The following is a 17,754-nucleotide window of genomic DNA, read 5'->3' on the forward strand; positions in this document are numbered from 1 at the left end:
GCCTTGCCGGGGGCTCTCCTGATCTCCGTGGAGCTCCTCGTCGCTCAGCCCCGGTGGTTTTGCTCCCCTCCATCCCCACACACACGCACCCCATCCCTCCTCTCTCCCCCTTCTCTTTTCGCTCCCGGTGGCCTTGTCGGGTGTGTTTTTTGCCTGTTGGAAAAGTCCCTGCTGCCCAGGATGGGGGTCGGTGGGTGCTTAGCCCTGCCCTGGAGGTGCCTAGTCGTCCTCTGTCTCAGGCTGCTCTTCCTTGTGCCCGCAGGAGTGCCCGTGCGCAGCGGAGATGCCACCTTCCCCAAAGCCATGGACAACGTGACAGTGCGGCAAGGGGAGAGCGCCACGCTCAGGTAGGAGCACCTGGATTGATGCCTTGGGGGAGGAATGAGGGGGCTCATGAACTGGGAAGGCAGCCGGTGCCTTCGGGAATGTGACTCAGTTTCCCCATGGGGGCTGCGTTGTCGGTTGGTGGTGCAGCAAGTGAGAAGGAGCTTTGGATGCCAAGGGATGGGGTTTGGCTTAGCCTCCCCCCCCACCCCGAGTTGTCTTTGGAAAGTTACTGGGGATGAAAACAAGGGAGTGTGATTCCTTCTTGGTCTCTAGCCCAATACTGGGCTCCTGCTGTCTGTAGGCATGGCTCGGGCACTTCGGCTGCATTCGGTTGGGGTAAACACCCCTCTGCTCCTTCGTGTGTGTCAGACCAACCCAGGCAACGCAAAGCAGTTGTTGTTGTCCCCCCCAGTGGTGGTTTATCCAGACCTGGTGGGATGAGGGAGTGCAGGATGGGGCTGCACTCCTTGAAACCCTCCTTATTCCATGGGTTGCTGCTCCCTGTCAGTATTAACTCTTTGTGGTAGAGGGAAATGCTGAGCTGAGCGTTGCGCCAGGGTCCTGTTGCCTGCAGCAGCAATTTGAGGGGTGCCAAGGAAACTGTGATTTTAATCAGTGTAACTTCTGGGATATCTTGTACCCGGATCCCCATCCCTGTCCTCGCAGCAGATGGGCGCAGTCATCCCAGAGGATGTTTGATAGGGATATAAAAAAGGCAAAGACAGGTTTTAATTGCAGTGCTGGGAAGCAGCACTTGCGGCTCCGGCGTGCTCAGGAGCGAGTGACTTTGCTCCGTGTGTTGCATTGGTGACACCAACATCTGCGGGGCCAGCTGGGTGTGAGCAGTGAAAGCCGCACTCCGGCTTTATGCCAGCGAGCGGAGGAATTACACACAGGTCTTCTTTGGAATAGTGGGAAGACTTTAAACATCAGTCCCCTCCATATGTATTTCTTGCAACTCAGCTCTTTGCTGCCGAACCTCTTCTCCCTTCCCAAGCCCTTTACGTGTTCCTGGGTAGGAGTGAGCTGTGTTATGGCCATTCCTCTGGTTTTCTCTTGTGTCATGTCTGGGTGAAGAGGCTTGAAAATGGGTGGCAAAGGCTTGAGGATGAAGTATCTCACTTAGGAATTTGCCTCACTGAGGTTGGCTTAAAAACTAAGTCGCTCCTTTCCTTGCCTGAAGTGTAAAGCTCTCCCAAACGCCAAAAATCCTATGGATATTTCCATGAGGGTATCAAAGAGGGAGGATTTGGGGGTTACTGAGGGTCTGGGCAGCAAAGGTGGCAGCAGCAGGGTGGTGTGAACATGGGTGCTGTGCAAACTTACTGGAAGGAGACGAATTGCTCTGGTAGTGGGGTCTGGCAAAGGGTTCCCAGCACAGCTCATACTCATGCTTGCCCAGTGTAGGCTCTGGGTGCTCACCTGGTGTTGGTGCAGAACAAAGACAAGCTGGGGTGAGTCAGCAGGAGGGATGTTCTCCTTCTGTTGGAGAGGTTTGGTGGGAACAGGGATAAACCCTGTGCCAGGGAGGAAAGGCAGCAGCTTGTCATCATCCTAAAGCTTTCCTGTGCGCATTCCTGTGCAGCTGGGATGGTGGCAAGGAATGCCTGTGTCCCTGCGCAGGCACCTTGTCATTCCAAGTGTGCCCCAGGAGGTGGGCACATGGGCTTTGGGGTGTGCAATCTGTGGGGATGATATTCCCACTGTGCACATGATATTCCTAAGGCAATCAGTGCCTCGCTGCTGCTGCCAGCTCGGAGCACTGGTTTGGCAGCTGGAGGACTGCGTTTTGCACTGGTATTTTAAGGGGGTTTCCTTCTGGTTTGAGGTGGGAGCAGTTCGTCTGGCTGGTGATGGTTCATTGCTGCATCCCCCGGTAGGTCCTGATCCCTGCAGCTGTGCTGCGTTGTGGCAGGAGCCAAAAGCATAGGAAAACCACCCACTTCCAGAGGAGGAAATCAAGGAAGCGTGAATCTCCCCTCCCAGCCCAGCATATCCATCGATCTATGGCGTGGAGTTAACTTGCTTGGAATAGCAATGCTGCTCCCAAAGGATTCAGTGGCTCCACCACTGCTCCTGGCCACCTCCTGTCCTCTCCTCAGTCCTGTAAGGATGGCAGACAGAGAAGGGTGTATGGGAGGGGGTTAAAAAGTAGGATTTCCTCTTTTCCCACTCATTTCCATGTGAGGTGGGAGGACGGTGAGTCGCAGCCAAGGATTTGGAAGGAAAGAGACGTTTCTAGAGGGCCCTTCGTGGGTTTTCAGAGCCAACAAAAGCAAAACAAGCTGAAAACTCAGCAGCAGAAGTTGCTGCTTCTCGGAAGTGCTCAGGAGTTATGTCCACCTCGAGGGAGGGGGTTTGGCTGTAGGAAATAGGTTATCATATATGGGGTGGTGGGGCATGGAGGACCCTGAGCTTGCCATGCTAAGGAGGTTCTTTTCAGCTCCACCCTTGTCATGTCTCCAAGCAGAGCTAATTCAGCACCTGAAAGAGATGCTGGATTGAAGGCTGTGAGGAGACTTTCCCGTTATAAAGGGGGCAGGCTTTGCTCTATGCAAACCCAGCTACCATATATCCACCGTTAGGAGTCAGTTTAGGACCAGAGTCATTAGAAATGTTCTGGTATTTCCTTCCATCTCATGATGTCTGTTAGAGGGGACGGAATGTGTCTTCCTTCAGCAGCAGCAGCACTTTAGATCACTGTGTTAAACCTAGGTTTAGATGCTGAGGAGAGCTACCTGCTGGAATAGGAGGGGCAGGATTTAGTCCTGGCTGCAGCAAAACCTGCAGGAATAGGAAGAGGGTTTGTGGGTGTTGAGTCCAAGAGCTCGGTGCTTTTGCTGACGCATGTGATGGTCCTTGAGCTGGGGCTGCTTCATTTGGGGTTACATCAAGGGCTCGTGTGTGGGCAAAGGTGAGAGCTGGTTGTCTTACTGGATCTCATAAAGCCACATCACGAGGATGAGGCCATTTGTGTCCCCTCCCACCGTGTCCAGCATCTGCCCTCACCACTAGCGAGTGGTTCATGCTGGAGAAGCCCCATCCTGAACATCCATCCAGTGCTTGAGCTGAGGCCAGGCCCTGCTGAGACCTTTGGGCCAGTTCTCTCAGCACCAAACCAAGCAGCTTGATTATGATGCCACTTTAATTGGCATCACTCAGCACTTCCCACAGTGATGCTCTGATGATCCCATCAGCATGTTGCATGATATGCCCCCAAATCCACTGCTGCTCCAGGCAGATGGAGAGTGGATCTGGCTGGAGGATGAGAGCTGCTTCTTTCTCAAGCTCCTCTGCCTATCCCCTTTGCTTCTCTACATAGAGTGATGTGATGCCTTCATTTATCTCCCCTTTGATTCTAGCTCTACAAGTCAGATCTGAGTTTTACATGAGTCCAAGCTGGTTTTCTTTTTAACCCTGATGTTTCTCATGGTTTCCACTCAGGCTTTTAAAAGGCACTTTGCCACTGAGACCTGACATCCTTTACCTCAACCTGTTTTGCCAATTGATTTTGCCCCTGTTGTGCTCCTGATATAATTTGGGAGAAATGACAACTTGGCCATGAAACAAACCAAAATCAAGCAGAATGTGCTTGTTTGTGAAGCAGAAAAGAGCATTTCTCAGCAGTGGGTCTGTTTTCTATGACTTTTCCCCATCCTTTATCCATGGGAATTTGCCTTTTCACCTTCTTAGTGTGTAATCTGAAGAACAGGGTTGGTTTCTGATGGGTAGCAGTGTGATGCTCCTTTTGCTTTTGGCCTGGGGGAGGCTGCATGTCCTCCTCCATGTGCAGGACTGCTCCTGCCAGGGCTTGAGCCATGCTGAGTCTCCACTGAGGTTTTGGACAGCTGTATTTGCAGTCGATGAGTGCAAAGAGGAGGCAGAAGGACCTGCTTCGGGCTTTCTGTCCCTTGGGAAGTGGTATTTCCCACCCCTGTAGCCTCAGGGCTGAGTGATGGGAGAAAACCTGGCAGAGATGAAGCTCCTGGTTGCTTCCCTGCCCTCTTCCCAAGCCAGGACTAAAGGGATATTTGGCTGTGGAGGCCAAGATGTAATTACTTTGCTTTTCTCTCTTACTGAGCAGTGAGGGACTTTTGAGCTCTTGGGTTGGTGGGGAGCAGCCCTCAGCAACTGTGCGGGCATGGGGTGAGGATGGAGCTAAGCTGCCACTCCTGTTAAAAAGTTTGCTCTCCTGACTCCTTCAGTATCCAGCATGCTCACCTTCTCCTTCAAAGCTCTCTCTTTTGTTCCTGAGGGTTAGGGGATAAATTCAGGGCTGCAGTGACACGTCCCATACAAAGGTGAAGAAGGGGCAGAGCGTGTTCTGCAACTGTGCCCTTACTCAGGGGAAGTGTTCAAGGCCAGGTTGGACACAGGGGCTTGGAGCAACCTGCTCTAGTGGAAGGTGTCCCTGCCCATGGCAGGGGGTTGGAACTGGATGAGCTTTAAGGTCCCTTCAACCCAAACCAGGCTGGGATTCTGTAAATCAGTGCAAATGTGAGCAGGGCTGAAGGTGAGGGTTTCACCCCTGCCTCTCTCTTCCTCCCATTACCGCTGGGGCCTCCTTTATGACCAGTCCTTTCTTTCCACATCCCTGGAGCTCATCAGAAGCCCCGAGCAGTGCCCATGTGTGCTGCTGGGGGCTGTTTGTCACTTTGCTTGCGACGGCATGTTTTAGAAAGAGGAGTTTATTGCTAAAGTGACATGTCAGCAGATCTCTGCCACCTCTCTCCCATCTCAGAGATGGAATCAGTTTAAAGAGGGGGGAAAAAATTGTCATATGCATGGATTATGTTTTATTTCTTCTTTTTTTTTTTGCCCTGTGTGCAATTTCCATCTGAGATGAGACAAGCTCCTGATTGCTGCACCAGAGGAGGGTTTCCCTTTATAGCTCTCCTGGTAGAGCTGCTGCCTCTAGTTCATTGGAGCTGTCTGGGTTGGAGTCTCCTAGGGGAGTGTCATCTCCACCATAGGGTTAAACATCTCCAGTCTACCAGCTCCGGGATGATTTAAGTCATACACACCTGTACCCTGCTCCTTTGGGATGGGAAGAGCTAATGGGGTGGAAGAAGGGAGGGTAGAGCAGCCTTGGAGGTGACATCTGGCCAGCGGAGTGTTGCTGGGGTGGCATTTCGACTCATTAAGCCATGGTTATGAAAGAGAGGTTGGGTTCTTAGCCCTGTTGTGACTCCTCATGTGACGTTAGGCAGCCTCCTGAGTCCTCTGAACGTGTCTATTCGTGTGCAGCACTTGCAACGCTTCCTTTCTGTGCCTCTGTGAGTCATCTGCTTGCGTTGCTGTCCTTTTGTGTCAGGATGCATCATTCTGTAAGGAAAATGCAAAGAACATCCTACTGGAGGGCACCAGAGATGTCCACCCATGTCCTGCTCCAGCCGGGGGTTTGGAGAGGCTCCTGTGAGCATTTGTCAATTGGAGATGTCATTGCAGGGGTATCTGAGCTCTGGTTGTGATCCTGCAGAGCTGCTTGGTATGTAGATGGTCATTAGGTAGGAACCAAAGCAAAATTAGGGATTGGGACCAGCAAAAGCAGTGTCACCCCCAACTATGGGACTACTCACAGCCCCAAACTCAGCTGAGAAACTACTCGCATCATGACCATCAGCTAATCTAAGCCTCAGACTCGTAGGTGACAGTCCATGGGCTGGCAACCAGCCTCATCCCTAGGTCTTGGCTGTCTGATTCTCCCCATAGTGCCCTGTTCTGCCTTGGCAGAGGCCTTTGGGCAAGGAGCACACCACTGCTTGGCACTACACGTTGTGAATTGGCAGCTCTATGGGCATGTTAACAAGAAGTGGGTTGGGGATTTGGGTCATCTTCAGCTTGCCTAAATCATTGTCTCCTCTGGGGGCTTCACTGGAGTTACTCCAGCTTGTGCTGTTGGTAAAATCCATCAGCAGAGTTGATGGGGTCTAGCAGAGGGTCTAACAGAGTTGTTCTTTCCTCCTCCCACACCTGCCTAAACCTGTCAGTTTGAGCTCAGCCATCCTTATTTTCCTCCAGGAGGGAAAAGGGAATAGCACGAAGGCCCTAATCTACGACCACATCAGTGGGAGAAGGAGCTAATAGAAATGGTAATGAGAAGATAGAGCCAAACAAGCAAATGGGAAAATGCAATCCCCCAGTGTTAGAGGGAGATTTATGCCAACAAAGGGGCTGATCCAGTGCTCATTAATGTCACCACAAGTCTTTTTCCTAAGTGTAATGGACTGTGGATCAGGTTGGAAGATGGTGTTTTAGTCTTGCTACAATATGCAAACTGTTCCTGGCTTGCGTGTGGCATAGCAATGCAGAAAGCCCTCTCTGAACAGAAAGTTTGCTCCTTGTTGCATGTAACACCTTTGCAAAGCAAATGGGAAACACCTTCTGCTCTCCTTAGGCTTTGTTTTCAGAGGTGCAAGGCTCTGAAAGAGCCAAGTCTGAGATTTGGGCTTAGCTGCACGGATGCTGCAGCATCTGCTGAGACACCAACTGCACCTTAAGCATTAGCATATTGAAAGCCTTGCTTTAAATAAGGATTCTTCACCTGGTGGTGAGTGGTGGTGCTGCTGGGAAGTGGTCCTTGGTTTACACACCAAGCGAGGAGGCAGAAAGCAGATGGGTGAGTGTAAAAAGGCTGGATGCAAACGGGACTTTGCATCTGGATTTTCCCTTGGGAAGTGAGATGGAGACAAGGTCTGGAGAGCTGAGCCTGGCCTGAAGGTGGGGACACCTTTGGGGAGAGTGCTGAATAGGAAAGGACACCAAGGGTCAAGCAGGAGACATGCGAGTCCAGCTCTGTATCTCAATGAGGCCAGAGCAAATAAGGAATCAAAGCACCTTCCAACAGGAGCAGCTGGTGAAATATCACAGGGTGTTTTTTTCCCTGCGATGGGAGGTTTTGACCAGCTCTGTGCTTGCAACCAGAAATGGCTCTGACACCTGCGTCTGTTTTATCAGACACATGCAGAGCCCCGGCCACGATCCAAACCTTCATTACTTTGGGGTTTGGAGTCTGATTGTTGATTTCTCCTTAGTTTTTTTCCAGGCTGGGATCATTATTTTCCCAGCTACGCATCCTCTGGTGTGTTTTTCAGGCTTATGCTTCTTATGCATCTCTTCTAGAGAGAGAAAGCTGTTGAGAAAGCATGTTCTCAAAGGTATAAGAAGGGCAGCTCCAGGTTCAGAGCCACTTCCAAATCTCAAGATGGCTTGGACCCACAGATCCTAGTATTTGGGTTCTTACCCTTAAGTCCTCCAAATCCAGTAAATTATAGGTGGTAGAGCTTTATTCCAGGCTAATCTTTATTGTCTTGGCCTGTACAAAGCTCTTGATGAGTTCAAACTAAGAGTGACCAAGGTAAAACTCAAGTGTTTTCAATGTCTTTAAAGGCGCTTTTCTTGGGTTGTGTGTGACGTGACCAAGTCCTCTACTTGGAGCAGAAACAGAAGCTATCTGTTAGCCTTGACCTGTGTAGCCACGAAGTTAAAGAAAGCCTCTATCCCCTCTTAATGTGTTGTGTGGCGTGGTGAGACATGGTCAGAAGGTCAACATCTCGCCTTGGGTTGTAATTGCTTTGTCATGGAGGTGGTTGGTTGAGGGAGACGCCTTCACTGGCGCGCATCAGTTGGGTCTCCTAAATATCTCTACTTGTCCTTGGCTCGTGGACGGTGGCAGCTGCAATTTCCTTGCTGGTTTCAAGCCAGCAACACACAGGCCATTGACATTGTTTAGTGAGACATGGAGCCCTTCACCTCAGACACCTCAATGAATCTAAGACCAGCACACCAGGTATTTTTGGCCACTCAGAGGTCTGCTTGGTGACCTCCATCCGCTCAAGAGGCACTGCCCTAAGTAGCCTCAACAAACAGCCAAGACCTGAAGGGCTGGAGAGGGACTACTTATCAGAGACTGTAGTGATAGAACAAGGGGTGATGGGTTCAGACTTAAACAGGGGAGATTTAGGGTGGATACAGAGAAGCTCTTCCCTGTGAGGGTGCTGAGGCCATGGCACAGGGTGCCCAGAGCAGCTGTGGCTGCCCCATCCCTGGCAGTGTTCAAGGCCAGGTTGGACACAGAGGCTTGGAGCAACCTGCTCTAGTGGAAGGTGTCCCTGCCCGTGGCAGGGGGTTGGAACTGGATGATCTTAAGGTCCCTCCCAACCCAAACCATTCCATGATCAATATCAAGGTGATAAATATCCTCTTGGTCCTTCTCGAAAAGACCAAAGGCTTGATGGTGATGCATTGCATAGGAGCAACTTCACCCAACCTGCCAGGACTGACACTCTAGGTTGGTGGGAGTTGGTGCAGGAAGCCCTTGAAGGTTCAACAGGAAGGGATGGAGTCCAGTGATGTCCTGAGCACATGAGGTTTGCGGCCATGGTGGGATGGGAGCCTGAAAGCCTTCAGAGAGGCGCTGTGGGGCTCTGAATTGGTGTGATGGGGACATGTCAGCTCTTCTCTCGGCTTCCCTTTGCAGTGCCAACTGTCAGTAATTTAAGTGAGGTTTTGTAAATAAATGTGGCACTGGGACAGCTGTCACCACGCCGCTTAGAAACACTCCTTTTGTCACTAAGTGCTGGCAGGGCTGCTCCGCTTCCCCTGCAAACATAGCTACCACTGCCAGTTAGCTCCTGAAGCCAGGGCTGTCAAGGAATGGCATGCTGGCCGGTGGCTGGGAGACCATGGCTTCATGCAGGGAGCCCAGTGAGGCATTGCCAGGGCCTAGTGTGAGGCAGCTTTTGCATCTCAAAACACAATAAATGGCCTGATCAGCGAGCAAGAAAACCCATCTGAATGTGGCTGGAGGGTTGGGAGGTTCCAAGCCAGGATCCTGAGCAGTCCAGCTGTAGTGCCGGTTCCTTTGCCATCTCATCCCAGCCCTGTGGGGAGCCCAGGAAGGGGGAGATGGGAGCCCAACCAGACTTGGGTTTTGATGCACCAAGGGAGCAATTTGGTGCTGGAACCATAAATGTTTTTCACCTTGGAGCATGGGCTCCTCATGCATCAGGCTTGGGTTTGGGGCTGGGTTAGATTCGAGCAGAGCAAATTCATCTCTCTGGGGCTGGGTTGGATTTGAGCAGAGACATCTGTCCTTTGAGCCCATCAGTCTTGCTCAGCTCACTTATCCTATTAGAAGCACATTCAAAACCTTCAGGCAGTCTGGATGCTTCTCCTCCTAACAACCTTACTGGAGAGGGGATGCTGTGGTCTGTCTTCTTGCTGGGAAGTCTTGATCCTCTGCTGCTTTTCTCCTCTCATCTTTGCAGCTCCAAACAAGCCTCGCCTGGCCCCTGGTGTTTCCCTCCCAGTATCAGGTATGACTTCCAGCACTCAGCACCTATAGAGTTGCTGTGCTGATGTGTGATGCAGGCAATATAGGAATCAGCACATGACATCTCTCTTTCTAAGCTGCTGTAAAATTAGCTTCATCTCAAGTGGCAGAAAATGATCATATCCTCGCTTGAGGGCGATGAAGAATATTCCTGAGTCACTGCTAGTGATGAAACAGGCAGAAAATCCAGAGTGATACACAGCTGCCCACTCAGTTTTAATCACTGAGCCCATTTGCTGCTGCAGAGCCTTAAGACACAGCTTCTTCCTCCTCTCCCTCCCTCGCATCCTTCACTCCCTTTCGTGGACCCGGGCTGCGGATCCCAGTGATTTCCCATCCCAACAACAAGGTTAGGAGCATCCTGTGTTGCTTCACCATTGTCATGAGAGGAGAGGTCAGAGCTCCCTTTCCTTAAAGCAATTGGAGGGAAAAGATGGATTTTGTTCTCCTCAGGTCTTCTCTTCTCCAAGCTCATCCTCACCTCACAGATTTTTCCCTCCTGCTTCCCAAGTAGCTGCTGTGCTCACAAGGACATTTCCTTTGGTGTTTCTCCCCCATCATCTTTAGTTCAAAGCCATCTCCCTGGATTTCTATGTCTTGGATAAAGCCACCTTCTTTCCTATAACTGCCAGCTCAGGGCTTGGGAAACCTCTTGCCAAATCTGCTGGCGACCAAGGCCAAGAAAACCCTTCAAAACACTGATGAGCAAAAGCAAAGTGCTATAATGCTTCCCTTTCTTGCATATGCTCCCTGGCAGCATGTTAGTGCTAAGGACTCCTCAAAAGAGGCTTCCTGCAAGTCCTGCCCTGCCAGCTCTCCCCCAAATACAGATGGAAGCCCCCTACGCTCTGGGCTAAAGGGTCTGTAAAACCCTGGCAAGGTTCTCCTGAATCCTTCAGCTTGGGAATTGCATCCTTCTTCTGGTCTTTCGTGTGGCTCCATCACCACCACCAAGGTTCAGCATCGTTTTGGGGGAAAAGCGTAGCAATTGTGGTGTTTGAATGAACACTCTTTTATTGTCCAGTCAGGACTTGTCAGGATTTATCCCTTAACCTGTTGTTTAGATGTTCTCTATCCTGCAGCTTGGCCAGGATATGCTATTTGCACAAAACTCCTGGTGTCACACTTCTGCTAGGAGAACTTAATGGCTCCTACCAGCCTGCAAGAGGAATGAGCAGGACTGGCGACAGAACAGACAGAAATGTGTCAAAGCAGGGTTTTGCCAGCATAAAAAATACAGCAGAAGCTCATTTCCTCCCTTCCCAATGGAGATTGCTGCACCAGTGGAAGTTTTCCACACCATTCAGCCAAATCTGGGCGAAATTCCATGAATCCCAGTCTCCTCTCCGTAATTCCCGTCAGCTTTGCATGCTGGGCATTTATTTCTTAGTGCAGGCAGGTGCAGAGCTGCAGGACATAGGCTGAGCATCTCACTTCAGTGGTTATTCCAGTGCAGAGCAGCTTTATTCTCGCATCAGGCAGCGTGATCAATGCTCCTCTGTAGCTTCATTTCCCTTCTCCTCATCTTTTTCCCCCCAACAGCAGAGTCTGGGGGGTGCAGTTTGGGTTCAATTCCAGGAGACAACTAGCAAAATGCAGAGATGGGTGGGAATTCCAGGTGGATGCTTTGGGGGGATAGGCCCGTTAGTAAATGCCCTAAGTCTTTTCTCCCAGTGGTGCCAACTGCTGCTTGTTTCTCCTGCTGTGATTCTGAAACAGCCTCGCTAACCTCTGGCAAGATCAGGATAACAAGGGAGGGAATGCTGACATTGTTTGAAGCAGTCTGATTTTTTCCCTGGCTTGAGAAGGCAGAAATAAAGTTGGATTTCAAGTGGGGTTGTTGCAGTAATGGAGGGAAATGAGAAATGCTCTTCAGCCGCCTTCTCCTTCCTCGTGTCCCCATAAATAACCCTTCTCGCTGAGACGGCTCAGCTCTTACTTACAGGAGAGAGACGGGGTTTGAGCTGTTATTCTTTTGCCACGGCCCTTTCCTGCCTGTAGTTCACCTTGTCAGAGCCTGCTTGTGCCCAAGGCTGCTCCCTGGCAGCCTCAGCTCTTGGGTACGAGCCTGCTTTACCACTGCATTGCTGATCCCAAGCTGCTACATTGGTGTCCATCCTGGCTTCTTTAAGTCAAGTCCCAGTGATGACCGAAGTGTGAGCCTCTGGGGGGTGGACAGCAGCAATGCCAAGTGCTTGCTCCTGGGAGATAGCCAGAAAGTGCTTAAAATGCCCAAATTACTGCCTGATCCTTCTGTGTCCACCCCCTTTTAATTAACCCGGGTCTGGCCATGCAATAGCTTGACCCAGCAGTGAAGGGCTGTCCTGCTGCGGGTGAGGCAGAGCTTGCAAACTGCATTTGGGAACAAAGGATGTCAATGTAGAGGTGGTTTTGACATCTGTGGGATCTTCTGAGTAGGTTTGGCCAGGTTTTGCATGCAGTTTAGCCACCGTGCCTCTAGCTTGCTTGGCTAGAAGTCGTTCAGATCTTCTTTGTGGAAGCAAGATGTAAGTGATCACTCTTTGTCTACATGTCCTTCTTCCCCTACGCTGTTGACTGAATCAGCTGCCTGATTTCAGCCAGGTTTTACAGAGGGCTGGGTGCTACGTTGCTAAAACTTCCATAAATATAGGCACGTAGAGGTTGAGAGATGTCATTACTCACCAGACAGAATGAGCTCAACTCTTGTACGAGACACCCGAGACTCTGCGTGGGCACTGGATGCAAGACTCAAGGGAAGAGGGAGCTCCAGCCTTTGCATCCTTTAAGACTGAAAAGTGTAGGAACCCACATGTTCTCTGTGGTACGTGTGGAGTTATTCATTAAATGCAGCAAGGAGTCTGGAATGGGGAGGGCTTGAGCGCGAGGCAAACTGCAACGATGATGTGGTGGCGATGGAGACAGGCTGCCAGTCCTGGTGCCAAGGAGAAGAGACAAAAGCTCATGCTTAATGCAGCTGATCTCAAATGGGGGATGCTGCACTTGGCTTGCCTGAATGAGGAGACTGCAACATCTGGTTGCTGTGGCATTGCTGAAACCAACTGGCTCACCCTTCCGAAAACTAAAGGCCACATAAGAAAACACAGCACAGTGACACCCAAAAAGAAAGGCAAGCCACCAACTCGCTTGCCAGAGCTCCTAATGCTGCAAGAGGCAAAGTGCTGGAGAGAAAAGGAGTCAAAAAGCAGGGGCAAGAGGGAGAAAATGCATTTCTGAGCTCTCAAATGAACAGCATGAAGCTCTCCTATTATTTTTCCTCCTTAGCCTTTGCAAGAGAACAAGGGCCCAGAGCCCTCTCGGCAGATGGACAATGTTCGTGCCTTAACCACTTAACAGCCATTAGCCTAATTTCACGTCCTAGAGCCAAATTAAATAATAAGGAAGAGGCTCTGCAAAGCTGGTTTGGAGGCTGCGTTACTGCCTTTCACTTGATAACCTTCTCATAAACAGATGCTCCCTCTCTATCCTATTAACCTTGGCTGAGAGCAGGGAAGGGGCTTTTGCTGAAGCAAACAAGCCAGACCTCAGTAGCAAAGGGGGTCCAGATGTTGGGGTCCTTTGTATTTTGGAGGTTTCTCTTTGTTTTCTCCCCCCCATGCCCCAGCTGTGAAGGTGTTGCCTGTTCTGTGGTTGCATCCAGGTCATTTGAATGTGCCAAATGATCCATCTTGATCAGCGAGTCCATCTGTACCTGCTGAGTGAGGCTGTGCCACCCGGAGCTGATTTTGTGGACAAATCCGCTTTACTTGGAGGGAAGGGGTGATGGTGTTGAGAGACACGAAAGGCGAGGTGGTTCCATGGCTCCATGCCTCATCCCTCCCTGGTTTTGGCATGGGAAGGGCACGGGGAACAGCTCCATCCCGCGTCCTGGTTGTACTGCTACTCGCCCTTTCGAATGAAGTCATTTTGCTGCTCTCTGCCTCTTTTTGTGTTGAAATAGGATTAGGACTTGCCTAAGCCGTTGGAATTTAGGAGTATTCAGTGGCAAAATGCTTTTGACGTGATTCTGGTGATGAGAGAGGCGTTTTCACGTGTGTGTATATTTTTGGCTGCCTTATTTTATGTCCCCCTTCCACCCCGCCGTTAACTGTTGCTCTGTGCTTTGCGCCTCAACTTTGGGCCTTGAGAAGTTTTCAGGGGATTATAGATGACTCTGCAGCTATTTCTGGTGCAAGGTTTTATTTATTAAAAAGCCATTTTCCTTCATTAAAAAGCTACAGTGGTGGGAAGGAGATGAGCAGCTCTATTACTGTTGGGTAGTGTGCCACGTCAGCCCAGTGCAGCTGAGATGATGTGCTGAGTGCTCTTCCTTCGTGAAAGCGATATTGCCAAATGAAGGCACCCAAAATCAGGTGCAGAAGCCATCCCTTTACATCAGATGCATGGTCCCAAGGTCATGGGATAATGGCAGAAGGTTTGGTGTAAGGTTTCCAGAAGTTCCCTGCCACCAACAGCAACTTGACTTTCCTTCCTCTTTGGTTTTCCTCCTTTGTCTAGGTTGTCACGCAGGCTCTGCTTTCATATGCAAACCCCATCCTCTGCCTGGCATGGAGGCAGATTAAAGGCAGATTTCTTACAAGTTTGCTTCATTTTGGTCCAAGATAGGAGTAAATGACTTGCCACCTGCGGTGGGGACATTTGGAAAGGCTTTGTGCTTGGTGGGTTCTCTGAGGTTCAGATGAGGCTGAATCTCATTTTTATGTGGCTTTTTCCTCCGTGGGGCACTCGCAGAGTCCCTCTCCTGTACCTGGCTGCCTAGCTGTACTAGACTTGCAGGTATTTAATGTCTTTGAGCCATCTGTTCCTCTGTCAAATTCAGTTAAAATTGGCCAAGGGCTTCACAAATTATTGGGAAGATTGCTAGACAGAGGCACACAGGCAAAGAGCACAACTGAGTAAGCTCATGCCAGTAGGACTCAAGGCTAAAAATACATCAGGGTATGTTATTTGGAAACAAGGCAGCTTAGGGAGATGGGATCCACATCCAACCTTTCCCCAGTGCAAGAGAGATTGGACTTGGGTCTGTGTTTTGGTACTGTAGAAAGATCCTTTGTAGAGATGGACTTTGCTTTGGGTAGGATGTGCTGCCTTATCTTTTCTTTCATAAAGTCATAGAATGGGTTGGGTTGGAAAGGACCTTAAGGTTACCTACTTCCAACCCCCTGCCATGGGCAGGGACACCTTCCACTAGAGCAGGTTACTCCAAGCCCCGTCCAACCTGGCCTTGAAGGGGAGGGTTGTATGTGGGTAAGGTCAAGCAAGCAGGAATCCATCTCAGGTCACTATCTCCTTCAGGATGTTCCTAGTCTGATCAGTGACAGCTAATCCAGAAATTGGGTGCCTGATCTAAGAAGTCTTGGAAAGAGAGACCTGTCTGTCTGACCTGTCTCCCAGAATCCTGTCTCTTAGAACTGGGAGATGTAGATGACCAGTATGGGCTAAGGCAAAATGAAATGCATCTGTCAGAAGAGAGCAAAAGCAAAGGAACCATCCAGACCCCCCTCAAAGACTGGGTGGCTCTTGATCCGTTAACATTTCTGGAGGAGTCCAGAAATGGCTCCAGAAAAGCAGAAGCAATCTGGGCATCTTGTTCCTGTAACTGCAGGTGTTGGAGATGATGGATGTCTGCATCTGAGTGTGTTTGTCTAGTTCCCCCTTTGCAGTTGCTGGAGAAGCAATGGGCCTTTTTAGGGTGCAATTCATCCCAGTCTAGGCAGATGTCTGAAATAGGTCAGACAGATTGTGTCCTAGCAGTGCCTTTTTCTCTCCATTGCTAGAAAAAAGGGTCCAAATGGCTAGCTTGCATGTGGAGGTGATAAATCCCACTCAAGCCATAGAGGAAGCCATAGGACCAAAAGAGGGAATACCTAGCATTGATCAGGGCATAGTGTTGGAGCCAGGGAAGGGTCTTAAGCAGCAGGAACGCACCTAAGCAGAACTGGGGGAAGAAATGGGTTTTCCTGGGGTTTTTATCTTGTAGTCCATTTGTTTCTCATCCCTCGAACTTCCAGCTAAGCAGTTCTGCACATGGCTTGTCATTAGGTACCTCACCCAGCAACCTGCAAGTTCATTAGTATTCTTTTTAGTGCTAACAAAATGTCTGAGCTGCATCTTTTCTGCATGAGAAGCTAAAAGGCATTAGCAGTAAGGGAAAAATCAGACTCCAGTGCTGCGGAGACCACCCGGAGCTGGTCCCTTCTGCCAGCAAAGCATCATTTGTGTCAGTGTGGCAAAACCACAGGAGCATAAAACCCCCAAACCAAACCCAACAACGTTCAGGAGAGAATTTGATCTTTCTAATTGCATCTACAGCAATGTGGCACTTGGAGTTGAGGATCTTCCCAGCCCAGCACAGCCGTCGCTGCAGGGATCCATAGGCAAAAACATTTGGAAGTGAAGAGGCAGTGTTGAGGGTTGGGTTAAGGATGCTCCGTTTCCCTATAGGAACCTATAGGGCTTCTTAGCTCTGCTTCTTGTCTTGGGTAATGTGGGTGCAAACTCCTTTTCAGGCTGGGCTGGCGTGTGCCAAAGAGGTGAAGCAGCACAAGGCGCGTGGCTGTGCCCTGCCTGCCTAAGAGGCTTTCATTGATTTTCATTTTCTTCAATGGAAACAGAACTGACATGCATTAACCAGCCTCCCAACCTCTCCAGAGCAGGGATGGAGGCAGCAAAGGCTTTATTGCTGATGTTTTTTTCTCTCAGCCTTGTGTTCCTCTCCTGTTTCTCTTTGCTAAAGCTCTGGCTGCAGCCTGGGACATGGAAAGGGGTTTGAGTGTGGAGCAGAAGAAAGACGAGGTGGAAATGAAGCTCCCCTAATGTGACTTAACCCCAGGGTGAATTCGGGGAGGCCTCTATTTATTTCACCAGCCTAGATGTCCACAGAGAGCTCTGTGGCATAGCCATAGGGAAGATGGATGGGAGAAGCTGTCTCTTCTGGCTTTCTTTGGCAGCTCTGATGCTTCCACTGCGAATCTGCAAAGCATTTCCTTAGGGATGGAGCATGGCCAGACTGTGAATAGTGGAGTATGGATTGAGCTTTGAGGGGTTAATAGTGCTGGAAACAGGGTGCTGCTCCATTAAAGGCAGCTCCAGTCAAAAAGGTTTCTTTCCTCTCTGGGAAGAGGGGTAGGAATAGGCACGGATCTCACGGCTCGTACCCAAGATCCTGGTGGCTCCATTACCAGCTTTGCCTGCACCTTTCCAATCTTCCACGCCACAGCCCATCCCTTGGAATTTATCCCAAATATCTACATAGATCTTCAGAGAAAACAACTCTTTCCTTTCTCAGGACCCGTAGCAGGTGGAAGAGAGAGCAAAAACCCCATTGATACGTGAAAACTGGCTTTTCAAATTGAAGTTTGAGGATAAATAATATATATTTAAGGTTGTATATCTAGATATGATGTTGATTTATGAAGCTTATGTATATTTTATAGATACACATCCTATGTTAGATATTTAATGCCCCCCTTACTTTGGTATTCTTGTTTCTCATCGCGAGCTGTCATTGTGCAGCTCTTCAATAACTCTGCTTTGGATTCAGTTGCAGAGTTTTCTATGGGGGGTTGGTTTTTAATATACTGCTTATGAAGAAGCCTGATTTGGGGAAGGATGTACTTTTGCAGCACAACTTGTCTGCAGCAAACGGGAAGCTCTCGGAAAAAAAGAAAGGAACACACAAACAAGGGATAAATAAAAGGGATTATTGGGGCTTTTTGGATAGTGAAGAAAGCAGAAATACCTTTGACATTTTCCCAGACTTATTAGACAGGTCTCGAGTTGACTCAGGTACCCCGTTTCCAAATGTTTCTGCCTGGACTAGACCTCAGCTGCTGGTTTAATGGCAAATCTCTTGTTGCTAGCCCAGCCATGCTGCACCATTCCCTGCTGGAAAAGCAGTCCAGGCTCTGCTTTTTAATGAAGGAGTTGTTAATGCTGTGGTGGCTCCTGCTTTATTAGAGAAGGATGGGAGCTTCCTCACTCCCTCAACCATCCCCACGTGCTTGGAGGATGCTCACAATCCCCATGCACTCCATGCATCGATCCCACTCTAGTTCTGGATGCTGATGCTGTGAAGTTAATTAACTTGATCC

General features: G+C 49.8%; 1 protein-coding gene across 1 annotated transcript in view; it reads left to right on the forward strand.

Annotated features, from left to right (window-relative positions):
- Positions 1-180: 180 nt before the first annotated feature.
- LOC104412733 (neurotrimin) overlaps positions 181-17,754 on the forward strand; it is a 129,446-nt gene continuing 111,872 nt past the window's right edge. Inside the window, exon 1 of the mRNA XM_010023530.1 lies at positions 181-347. Coding sequence (XP_010021832.1) covers positions 181-347 — 167 coding nt within the window. The remainder of the gene's footprint in view (positions 348-17,754) is intronic.

This window comes from Nestor notabilis, unplaced genomic scaffold (genome assembly GCF_000696875.1).
Source record: "Nestor notabilis isolate BGI_N333 unplaced genomic scaffold, ASM69687v1 scaffold7051, whole genome shotgun sequence".
NCBI classification, from domain to species: domain Eukaryota; kingdom Metazoa; phylum Chordata; class Aves; order Psittaciformes; family Psittacidae; genus Nestor; species Nestor notabilis.